Source organism: Mastomys coucha, unplaced genomic scaffold (assembly GCF_008632895.1).
Source record: "Mastomys coucha isolate ucsf_1 unplaced genomic scaffold, UCSF_Mcou_1 pScaffold7, whole genome shotgun sequence".
NCBI lineage: Eukaryota > Metazoa > Chordata > Mammalia > Rodentia > Muridae > Mastomys > Mastomys coucha.
Genome location: NW_022196913.1, coordinates 6,914,839 through 6,926,961, shown reverse-complemented (window position 1 = coordinate 6,926,961; position 12,123 = coordinate 6,914,839). Strand labels below are relative to the sequence as shown.

Sequence of the window (12,123 nt, the reverse complement as noted above, 5' to 3'; positions counted from 1 at the left end):
TCTTGCATTCTGTTGGTGATGCTTGCATCTACGACTCCTGATTTCTTTCCTAGGTTTTTTATCTCCAGAGTTGTCTCTCTTTCTGATTTCTTTATTGTTGCTATTTCCATTTTTAGATTCCGGATGGTTTTACTCATTTCCTTCACCTGTTTGATTGTGTTTTCCTGTAGTTCTTTAAGGGATTTTTGTGTTTCCTCTTTAAGAGCTTCTAGCTCTTTACCTGTGTTCTCCTGTATTTCTTTGAGGGTGCTATTTATGTCTTTCTTAAGGTCCTGTGTCATCATCATGAGAAGTGATTTTAGATCTGAATCTTATATTTCTGATGTGATGGTGTGTCCAGGACTTGCTATGGTGGGAGAATTGGGTTCTGATGATGGCAAATGGCCTTGGTTTGTGTTGTTTATTTTCTTACACTTCCCCCCCCCCCCAATCTGGTTATCTCTAGTACTACCTGCCCTTGCTAAATCTGACTGGAGTCAGTCCTTCCTGTGATCCTGGTTATATCAGAACTCCTCTGAGTCAGGCTGTCTCTGTGATTCTGAGATCCTGTGACCCTGGGCTTGTTAGAGCACCTGGGAGTACAGCAGCTTCCTCTGGGTGTTGTGGGACTGGCTGTGAAGCCTGGGTCCAAGGTCTGCTCAGGACACCAGCTCAGAGAGATTGGAAAGAACCCGAGCCACTTTGCTGGCAGAGTTCCTGTGTGCCTGTTCCCGCAGGTCCCAGTTACTCCTGGTGTTGGGACAGATGTTGGGTCCTCCTCACTTCTGATCCTGAGAGTATCAGAGCGTCTGGGAGTGGAGCTTCCTCTGGGTGTTGTGGGACTGGCTGCAGAGCTTGCGCCCAAGGTCCGCTCAGGACACCAGCCCAGAGAGACTGGGCCCCCTGTTTTTTTCAGACAGGGTTTCTCTCTGTAGCCCCAGCTGTGTTGAAACTCACTTTGTAGATCAGGCTGTCTAGCTGCTGCTGCCTCTGACTCTTGTGTACTGGGATTAAGGGCGTGCACACCATGCCCAGCTCTAGGCCATCTTTTTTGCATGTGTAACCAGTTGAACCCACTGGCGATGTACTCACAAACTGAGGCAGGAGGGAAAATGGACAAAGCTATGGTCTGAAATGACTCCCATGTGTCTGCTGGCCACTGGAGAAGGGGTGGTGTGGTGTCAGGATATGGCAGCAGTAGTTATGATAAAGCTCCATGTTTTGTCCTCACCACCTCACCTATTCACCCCTGATGCCTTTGAAGCCCAGCTTCTGTTAGCTTTCATTTTCACTGATCTCTGAGCAATGACTTTGTCCACTAGGCTTCCATTTATTAAAATCAAAAACCTTTACATTGTTTTCATTTGTTTAGAATGTGTGTGTCTGTGCGCATGCACGCACACACGCACGCACTGACTGCACAGTATGCATGAGCAAGCCAGAGGACAACCTGTGAAGTGACTTCTCTCCTCCAGTCATGTGGGCCCAAGACTCAAGCCCAGATTACCAGGCTTGATGGCAAGCACCTTTGCCCACTGAGCTCTCTTACTCTAGACCTTCTTTCACAACTCCCTGATCACTTGAGCTCTTTAATACCTGAACCTCCATGCTTCATTGTTCCCTTTATCTTTGCATAGTTATTCCTCAGAATTCTGAATCTGCATTTCATATGTCATCCCACTCCTCGGTCATGGTTTCAATATTAACAGCCTCTCACGTCCTGCTCTAGTTTTTGGAACTTTGGCATATTTTTGAGCTGCTCAGTCAGCGCCACTGGCTAAGTATTCCTCAGGCTTTGTGTCCAGGATCTAGCTAAAGTCACCATTGCTCTCCGTTTGCCTTCCTGTAAATGATGGCCCTGATCATTATGGACCTTACAGCCTTGGGCTGTGTTTGACTCCTTCAACTCATATCTGAGTGTGTCGCCGTCTGTTCACTGTCTAAAGACTGTCATTCGCCTCTCCTGCTTCCTGTCTGCTACCATTTTCTAGTCTAGTCTCTTCACTCTTGCCTACACCGTGTTAGCCGTGCCTCATTTGTCCCCTCCTTTTGGTGTCTGGCATCACACACTATGTCCACCATGTGTTTGTATTGAGGTATTCTTGGGCATACTTGAGTGTAAAGTAGCAGAATACAGAAGCCTGTGATGTGGATAGAACTCAGCTTTCATTTGTTCCCCCTCTTTCCTCCTCACATTCCAGACACATTATTCCATGCTTCTTACATGCTTCCTGCATCTCAAGTCCTCCTTCTTACCATCTGGACCTTTCATCCTGGCCCTTGGTACTCCTAGCAATATTCTAATCACTGCATTATTTCTGAAGTCTCCCCATGGACAGTGACTCGTCCCCTTTGGCTGTGAACTCCTAGAGGATTTGTCTGGGGCACCAGTTACCTTTCTGTGTGCCATACACATGCACTAGTTTAGGTCAGGAATTGATTGAACAGTTCTTTCAGCCATTCGCATCATGCAGTATATGCTTACTTAATATGTACAGAACAGAAAGACTGTCTGGTCTTTTAAGAACTAAGTCACATAGGCAGGGCAAGTATCTCAACTCCTTTTGAAAGGTCAGGAAACGTGCTCAAGGAGGTTGAGATTGCCTAAGGCCCATCACTCTGTAGGGCCGGACACTAACTAAATAATAATAATAATAGTTAGCCTCGGATATCTGAGCCAAATTCTCACACTGTACTGTGCTGCCATTCCAGCAAGGTATTCCTATAATCTGAGTTGTGTACAGAGATTAAAATTTTTTGTACAAGTTTTTTTCATAAGACTGAGAAGATGTGTTAATCAAGTAAAATACTTGCCACAAAAGCATCTGGACCTATATATACTCCATAACCCAGATCTCCTTGAATGGGTAAGATCCAGTTTCAGTGAGAGACCCTATCTCAGAAAGTAGGGTGGAAAGCAATGGACAGACATCCGATGTCAGCCTCTGGCTTCTACACACATAAGCACACACACACAGCTTTTATAAGTGTGTCTTTCGTTTCTGAGACTAGCAGTCATGAACACTGCTCTGTTTCTGAGGCCATGTGAGTGTTGGAAAGAGTGAGAAGAGCACAGGATAGGAGGTCAGTGTTCTCTCGGATTGAGAAGGAACGTTAGCGTGCTGCTCCTCTGTGTCGCCACTTGTAAAAGGATGACGACCCTAGGCTGGGAAGACCTGGGTGAACTCATTACTTTGTGTTTTGTACTCTGTTTCTTCCTTCCAAGAAGTGGTGTTTGAAGTCTAGTTTCTGTTTGTTTTATCCATTCTAATAATGCCCTTTTCTCCCTTTGCAGAGGAGGAAGAGGAGCAGGTGCCTACTGATGGGGGCACCTCAGCAGAAGCCATGCAGGTGCCCTTGGAAGAAGACGATGAAATGGAGGAAGAGGAAGTCATCAATGATGAGAACTTCTTGGGTAAGAGGCCACTGGACAGTCCTGAAGTGGAAGAAATGCCCGCCATGAAGCGCCCACGACTCCTGAGTACTAAAGGGGACTCCCTAGATGTTGTGTTGTTAGAAGCACGAGAACCTCTCAGCTCAATAAATCCACAGAAGATCCCACCAATGCTCTCTCCTGTGCACGTCCAGGACAGTACTGATCTGGCCCCTCCATCACCAGAGCCCCCCATGCTTGCTCCATTTGCAAAGTCACAACTACCAATTGCAAAGCCATTAGAAACAAAGTCATTTACACCGAAAACAAAGACTAAAGCTAGCTCTCCGGGTCAGAAAGGTAAATCACCCAAGGCTGCGCTATCACCAGCAAGGCTTGGGAGTCCTATTCGGTCACCAAAAGCCATCCCTAAAGAAAAGAAGTCACCTGGACGCTCTAAGAGCCCCAAGAGTCCTAAGAGCCCCAAGACTGTAACTCATGTTCCCCAAGCCCCTGTCAGACCTGAAACACCAAATAGGACCCCTTCAGCTATGGTGGTTGAAAAAACTGTTAAAGAGACCATCCCAGTGAAACCAACACAGACTCCCCTGGAAGCTGGGAAATTGAACATTGAAATGCAGCAGAAAAAGGGTATGGTAACAGACAAAACCATCGATGACTCCATCGATGCTGTGATCGCACGTGCCTGTGCAGAGCGGGAGCCAGACCCTTTCGAGTTTTCTTCCGGATCAGAATCGGAAGGAGACACTTTTACAAGTCCTAAGAGGATTTCAGGGTCAGAGTGCACCACTCCAAAAGCTTCCACTTCCTCCAATAACTTCACCAAGTCCCTCGCTACTCCTCTGCCTCTCTCTGGCGGAACCTCGAGTTCAGATAACTCGTGGACAATGGATGCCTCTATTGATGAGGTGGTACGGAAGGCAAAGCTGGGAACCCCTTCCAACATGCCTCCCACCTTCCCATATATCTCTTCTCCCTCCATTTCTCCTCCCACTCCCGAACCTCTGCACAAAGGGTGTGAGGAGAAAGCCAAGCTGCCCTCATCTGTGGACGTAAAGAAGAAGTTGAAAAAAGAACTGAAGACTAAGTTGAAAAAGAAAGAAAAGCAGCGAGACAGAGAGAGGGAAAGAGAGAGAAACAAAGAAAGAAGCAAAGAGAAGGATAAAATGAGAGAGAGGGAGAAGGAGAAGGAGGCTGGAAAGGAAGTTAAGTACCCATGGAAGGAGTTGATGAAAGACGAAGATTCTGATCCCTATAAGTTTAAAATCAAAGATTTTGAAGACATTGATGCAAAAGTGCGATTGAAAGATGGGATCGTAAGGAGAGAGCGAGAGAAGCACAAGGACAAGAAGAAAGATCGAGAAAGAGGCAAGCGGGAGAAAGATAAGCGAGAAAGGGAAAAGCTTAAAGAAAAAAGCAGAGAAGACAAGATAAAGGCCCCTTCCACACAGCTGGTGCTGCCCCCAAAAGAAATGGGGCTGCCTTTGTTCAGCCCATCAGCAGTGAGGGTCCCAGCCATGCTGCCAGCCTTCTCGCCAATGCTCCCAGAAAAACTGTTCGAGGAAAAAGAGAAGCCCAAGGAGAAAGAAAGGAAAAAGGACAAAAAGGAGAAGAAGAAGAAGAAAGAGAAGGAGAAGGAAAAGGAGAAGAAAGAAAGGGAGAGGGAGAAGGAGAAAAGGGAAAGAGAGAAGAGAGAGAAAGAAAAGGAGAAACACAAGCATGAAAAAGTAAGCTGGGTATCATTTTCGGCACTGTCTGAACAAGGTCCTAGTGCAAAATTCAGGTAAACGCAGCCAGGAGTTATGTCTATGTTTTGGATGTAAATCGAGGGGCAGTTAAGTAACATTTATTTGTAATGTAGTTACAAAGATTAAATTTAGTTCTGTAACTAAACCCTACACACACTAGATGCTAGAAATGCATAGCTTCGGAGGAATCTAATCAAAAGCTGTAAACTGTTATGTTTATGAAACTGATATCTCACAGTTAAAACACATACACATACATACAGTAACACTAAAGTATTTTTGTTTAATATCAAGTCTACTGCTACATAACATCTTATACTGTTTTTTGGGTACCCAAAAGCATCCATTTTCCTACAACATGGAAAGCTATGTTCCTTCTGGAAGAAGACAGGAAGCCAACAGGGGGCCAGTGGCCTTTGTCTCCTTTTGGAGATCCACTTTGCCGTTTACTTAGGGCAGAGGCAGCATGTAGGGCTTGAGTAGCTTCTCTTATTCTTGCTGTTTCTCATGTTAAGATCAGAACTCCTGGGCTAATCTGGTGATCCAGCTAACAGTCAGAAAGTAACTCTATATCCAGAGAGATCTTGCCTGTTAAGTCAGGAAAGCAGACTTGCAGAGTCCATGTAAGCAACAGGGATGTTAGTCAGCCCTGCAATTTCATCACAGTCAGAAGCTATGTCCTGTGGACACAAGTTGTGCCCTCTGTTCGGCAGCTCTGCTCTTCCTCTTAGTCTTGAGATGATTGCAGACATTCACATGACCCCTAGGACCATCTATAGAGCTTCAGAGCCTCCTACTCACTGGATCTCCTCTGTCTGCACTTGGCCACAACATAACACCACAAGTCTCTTTCCACATGGTGAATGCTGTCCACCCTAACAGCAATCAAGTTCCAGTAGTGCTGCAGTGTCTCTAGCTTCACACTTACCTGGAAAGCTAACGTGGCTGGCAACAGCACATTGTTTTCTGCTTGACTTTTAGTTTGTTTAGACCCCTTGCTGTTCCCATGAGTAAAGAAATGGAACGAAAATAATGCCAGTAATTGGACACAGGCAAAGGAATGGGGCACCATTAACTTAACAGGTCAACAACTCTGTAATTTCTCTCATTTTTAAAAGATTTATTTTATTTTTTATGTTTACTAATGTAAAAAGAAATGTGTCCAGAAGAGAATGTTAGATTCCCTGGAGCTAGAGTTACAGGTGGTTGTAAGCTGGGAGCTGAACACAGGTCCTCTGGAAGTGTAGTCAGTAAGTATGAGTGCTCTGAACTACTGAACCATTTCTCCAGCACATGTTATCGTTTAATTATTATGTTATCTTCATATGGTACTTGTCAGGTTTTGAAGTGCTTCCACATATTTTCTCCCTTCTGACACACCTATGACACAGATCTAGAACATATTATCAACATTGGGGAACAAGAGACAGCCTAGGAGACTGGCCTATCCCAGTTGAGGGGCACATATGCACGTGAGCCAAATCCCTTATTGCACAGATAGTCTTCAAATGTGGAAGTATTTTCGTAGAAACATTGTCTGATGGTAATTAGTCATCACTGTGTCGTGTGCCTGCTGTAACAGAAGCTGACTGGCAGCCAAGCAAACATGGTGCCATTGCCTCTGGTACCCCCTTGACTATGGGAAGTCAGGCATTGTGGAGCAGCTATTATGAATCCTAGTGAAGCCCATCCAGTGAAGCTGTTAACATCAGGCAGGCCATGCCTATACCTTGGCTCAGGATCTCATCTACCTGACTCTGGTAAAGAAAACCCCTCAGGCAGAGACTTACTTACCAATAGCCAGACAGAGTATCACCTGATAGACGGGTTCAAGCCTTGTGTTATTTTTGGTATGTTATAGATCAGAGAAGTGACAAAACCACTTACCTTATAAGAATTTTACAAATAAGAAATAGAATTGTAGAATTAGACTTGAGTTCTAATCCTGGCTTTTGTGAAATTGCTTATATGAAAATAAAATAAGACTGTTATACAAGATCTGTATAGGAACATGTCTGGCATATGTGTAGTGAGTGTTATCTGAGTAATGCAAGTGGCTACAGGAACAGTAATATTATTCTATTATTATTTGAACTACACTATAAAAGTGTAGACAGAGTTAAATCTTAGTCCTTTGTAACAACAGGAAGGGAAGAGGTGGTATCACTTGTGGAAAATATTACTAAGGAGTAGAGATTAAAGGCTGTTACAGCATTAAAGCTTCTCTTTACCCACTAATCTTTGCAACTTTCATGCAAAACAAGTCATCAAAAGCTAACCTGAGATGGGACTGTGTATGCCCTGTAGATTTCCTTAAAAGTTGTCAAAAGAAAGAGTAAAAGTAAGCTAAATGGGTCAGCAGGATGGTCCAATAGGTAAAGGCACTAGCTGCCAAACCTGGCATCCTGAATGCAAACCCACATGGTAAAAGGAGAAATCCTACCTCCCACAGCTGGCCCTCTGACCTCCCCATACACGCCACGTCACATGCTGACCCACACATGTACACAAAGCAAATACATACATACATACATACATACATACACATACACACATACATACACATATACATACATACACATATACATACATACACATATACATATACATACATGCATGCATGCAAGCATACATACATACATACATACACACACACACACACATACATACATACCTAACTGCAAAGTGATTGTATGTGTGTGCTCGCACAAGTGTGTTACAAGGCTTGATTATTTCAAAGTACGAATTGTTGGAATTTAGATAGATATGAAGGATTACCTTAACTACATCAATTTTAGTATTTTAAGTGTGTTTCATAGAAAAAATGATGACAAAAAAGAAAACACCTTGTTATTTAGCTGGAACTAGACAGCTGTGTTCATAGTCTTCATGTATGCATGCATATGCATGTTCATGATGCTGGGCTTGGATCCAGGCCCCTCGTGTACTTAGTGAGCTTTCTACCATGAACTATGCCTGTAACACTATATATAATCTTAAATAGAAGATAAGCCAGAACCATCAGCATCAGACTAAGGAGTACATATTCTTGTATTTCAGTATATTCTTACCTGAGTATGGTCTTAATGGCAGAGTGCCACTACAAAAGGGTGGCATTGCCATCTGTAGCTAAATAGACACAGCATAGGCCCACAGCACTTTTTGGAAGCTGGGCTTTGGCAGCTATCTGGTAGGTATCGCAGCCCTACCACTGCCTAGCCATCGGGATCCTCTCATACCTTTTGGGGCCTTTGCTTCCTTCCCTCTGTTTCCGCCTCACATTCACTTTGGGAAGAGACAGCATCACTCTGTCCATTTACTTCTGTTTAAAAACAGCTTGGGAGACAGGGCTGTAGCTCAGTTGTTAGAGCACTTGCCTAGTATTCAAAGTTCTGGCTCTACTCCACAGCACTGCATAAATTAGGCTTTGCAACCCCTGCCTTTTCGTCTTAGCAATCAGTAGGTAGAAGCAGGAGGATTAGAGGCTCCAGGTCATCCTTGCTTCCATAGTCTATTTGAAGCCAGACTGGGATACATGAGACTTTGTCTCAAAACGAGCAAACAAAGAAAACAATATTTGTTTCATACCTTCTGTAAGAATGCTCACCATGAAAGCCACCCCCATTGAGAACGCTGAACAAACACTAGTTTATGTTATTTAAGATGTTATGTTATTTAAGATATTTAACAATTTGGGATGTTCTTACAAATAACTAGCAATGTTGATCATCCATGGATAATTAAAAAAAAAAATTATGCTGGAAAACTTGTGGGCTTTAAAAAGAATACTCAAACTTTGACCTGATACATTGTCTTATTTGAGCTGACAATGACTATTTATGAATGGGCTAACCTAAATAGGAATGATGCTAACACTATCACTTGAGAGTCTGTTTGTGTGACAGGTTACTCCATGAGTTAATCCTCCAAACTGCTCTGTGGCTTTGAAATTGCTGACTTTGCAGTTCAGAAAGTTGTACACTGAGAGGTCTGAGTGGCACGCGGCCCGAGTGAGGGGAGACTGACTTGGCTAAGCCCGCCCAACCATATCCTGTGTCCTTGCTACTCAGGCACCGTCTCTGTTAGTCTCTTCCACTCTGGCATGTCCAGGACACAGGATGCTACTGAACAGGACAGTAAAGGCTGATCAGGGTGAAGTGGCCACAAGGACTGACCATCAGGAGTAAGGTGACCCGAAGGACTGAAGGAAAAGGTGAAGCGTTAGTCCTCGAAGAAACCTTATGAGCTCCTATTTAACTTCATATATTTAAAAACAAGAAAGTGATGACCTCAGGGCCTGGTGACTTTAGTAATCAGAACTATGAAGCATTATAATGACTCTTTCATTTGTCCTCCAGCCTATTAGTGTCTGCCTGCAAATCACCATTGGCTCAATTAGACGATGTAATACAACAGGGTTTCAGTCTTATTGTTTTCTCTCTTTGACAACATCATGTCTTCTCTCTCTCTCTCTCTTTCTCTCTCTCTCTCTCTCTCTCTTTCCTTTCTTCCTCTCTATTTAAAACAGCATGGTTTTATTTCTAGTCTTTCCTCATTGCTTGTCATGCATAATAGTGAAATAAAGGGTTTGCAGTAAACGAAGTACTGCAGTAAAATGGGGGAAATGTTCCCTCCCTGTTTCTCAGTGATGCCTCTTCCTTGAGTCTGGCCAGGAATGTAAGCATTTAGGTGAGTGTGTTTGAATTTGTATACCGCTACAAAGGCTGTGCCCATCCTCCTATGAATGGGCTTGAATGGGAGCTTGCTGTCCACACTGGACACCGTTCACTCCACTCAACCACAGCCAGGCCTCTACAGACTGTCTTCTGAATGTTTCATATAGCTGATGGGGATTTTGTTAGCCTGCTTCAAAAAGGGACTCATGTAAAGACCTTAATTGCCAAGAAGGACAACACAGGGGTAACCAACCACCATAAGCATCCAGAAAGCTAAATGGTCCCATGTGGCTTCCTGTCAGGAGTATTGCGGGGGTGGACAACGAGAATAGCTCCTGCCAGCCTGGCTTACCCAAGCCAGTGCACATACATGCTAGAGGCTCTTTGCTCCTTTTTTTTTTTTTTTTTTTTGTTAAATGAAAGGAGTTTAACATTAAAAAATAAATAAATAAACTTAGACAGATTAAATTGACAAAGCTGCCCATTACCTTTGTAGAAAGTCCCTGTCAAAAGATAAACTTTAAAGCTGGAACGCATGAAAGGGTTCCAAGATAGAATTTAAATTTAAACTGATTCTTTAGAGATAAGCTTTTTAAAAATCCACCTCTTTGCTTCAAGTCAGGATTTTAAAAATAAATTTCCCCTTTAAATCTCTTGAGCGATTTTCATTTTTTGCAAGGCCGCACTGCTGGTGTCCTGGAAAAATGGAGAGTTAGGGCTTTATCAGTTGGTGCCCTGAGGTATGTGGCAAAGAAGCTAAATCCTTGAAGATTAGCAAAAAAAATGCAGCACATGGCAATAAGGGGCTTATATGACTACTAGTGTTAGCTCAGGTGAAAGGGGTATTGCTTATACATAAAACTGGACAAATCCACTGACAATGTATTTTTAGTTAGCTACAAAGGAGTCTTATATTGCCGGACTTCACCTCTTTGGTGAATTGGGAAGCTTAGTAATCCACTGTAAATGCTCTTCAGCTCGCCCCAATTCGCAACATTACTCCAAAGTGCTGCTCTTTTATTTTAACCCTTAGAAGCTCCCTTGACCCCAGGGTATGACTTTGTGCCTTTAAAGATGAAGTCCCTCATATTGTTTAAGTAACTAGTTGTTGTTATCATTCAGTTTGTTGTTTTCAGCAAAGTTCACGAGAGAAATAGTTTTTAATTTGTAATTATCTCTTTTTTATTTTATTTTGATAAACATTCAGGTAGACTTAACATTCAACTTCAGGGAGAATTTACGTAGAAAGCTTACTTTCTTTTTTTTTAAGTTTTATAGCATTATGATGAGAAAAGTTACATGATTTCAATTTATCTGGATTTGTTAACATTTAAAAACATATTTAAAATAATAGAATTAAATCACATTCTTGTTTCCCTTTTGTACCCCAACTCCTCCCAGAATCTTTTTTGTCATATTCTTTAAAATTTATAAAATATTATAGCAATAAAAATGAGTATTATAAAAGTTGTTTGATATAAACAGTCTTATGTAGATGCTTGTCTACAGCAATACTGAAAATACATATTTTTCTCAATATAAATTGTAAATAACTCCAAACATATTAACTGTATATTTCAAAAAATACATCACTAATAGTATTTTCTTAAATGAACATAAATATATATAAAGTCTTTTTGTTTGTCTGTTTTGTATTTAGTAGAGCTTAAAATCTTGGCTCTTACTGTGGTACAAGCCCAAAATAAGAACAATTTTTAGACATTGGATTTCATTGTAATAAGGCTGTGCACTTCAGTGACCCTCACATCCCCAAAGGATTTTACCTCCATCGTAGCTAAGCTGAGAGTTGACAGTTCTGCTGCTGTGCCAAGGAATGAATTGTAGGCACGATTTTTGGATACAGACTTCCTGCTATGGTCAAAGCTATTTGACTTGAGTGAGTGACTTTATTCTCAGGCCACAGAGAACAGGTTACATTCATTTAAGAAATGGTGTGTGTATTAAGATGGTCTATCCATAAAGATATTCACCAACTTTTTTAATAAACAATGGTTCTGTTTGGAGAGTGGCACAGACATTAGGTGAGGGTGAGAATTTGGTTCATTGGCTGTGATAATTTGGAAAAGCATTCATCTCAGAGAAAGAGTAACTTATAAAGTCCTCTTCTTCAAACTTGATACAAGAGTTACAAACGTCAAGCAAAGCATTCAGTCTCACTATTTGTTGGTCTCTTACAAGCCACTTCCCAAGTTAATTGCCTATGTTTCTTTTGGGTATATAAATACTTTTGAAATATATAATGATGGGTTTTGAGTCGCGGCAGAAAGCGTCTGCAGACACCAGGCCCAGGCAGTTTCATGTGTAA

General features: G+C 42.3%; 1 protein-coding gene across 3 annotated transcripts in view; it reads left to right on the top strand.

Moving 5' to 3' along the window:
• The window catches only part of Taf3 (TATA-box binding protein associated factor 3), a 164,878-nt gene that overhangs the window by 120,682 nt on the left and 32,073 nt on the right, over positions 1 to 12,123 (top strand). For all 3 annotated transcript variants that reach the window (XM_031359430.1, XM_031359431.1, XM_031359432.1), the window contains one exon: positions 3,275 to 5,100. In XM_031359430.1, coding sequence (XP_031215290.1) covers positions 3,275 to 5,100 — 1,826 coding nt within the window. The remainder of the gene's footprint in view (positions 1 to 3,274; positions 5,101 to 12,123) is intronic.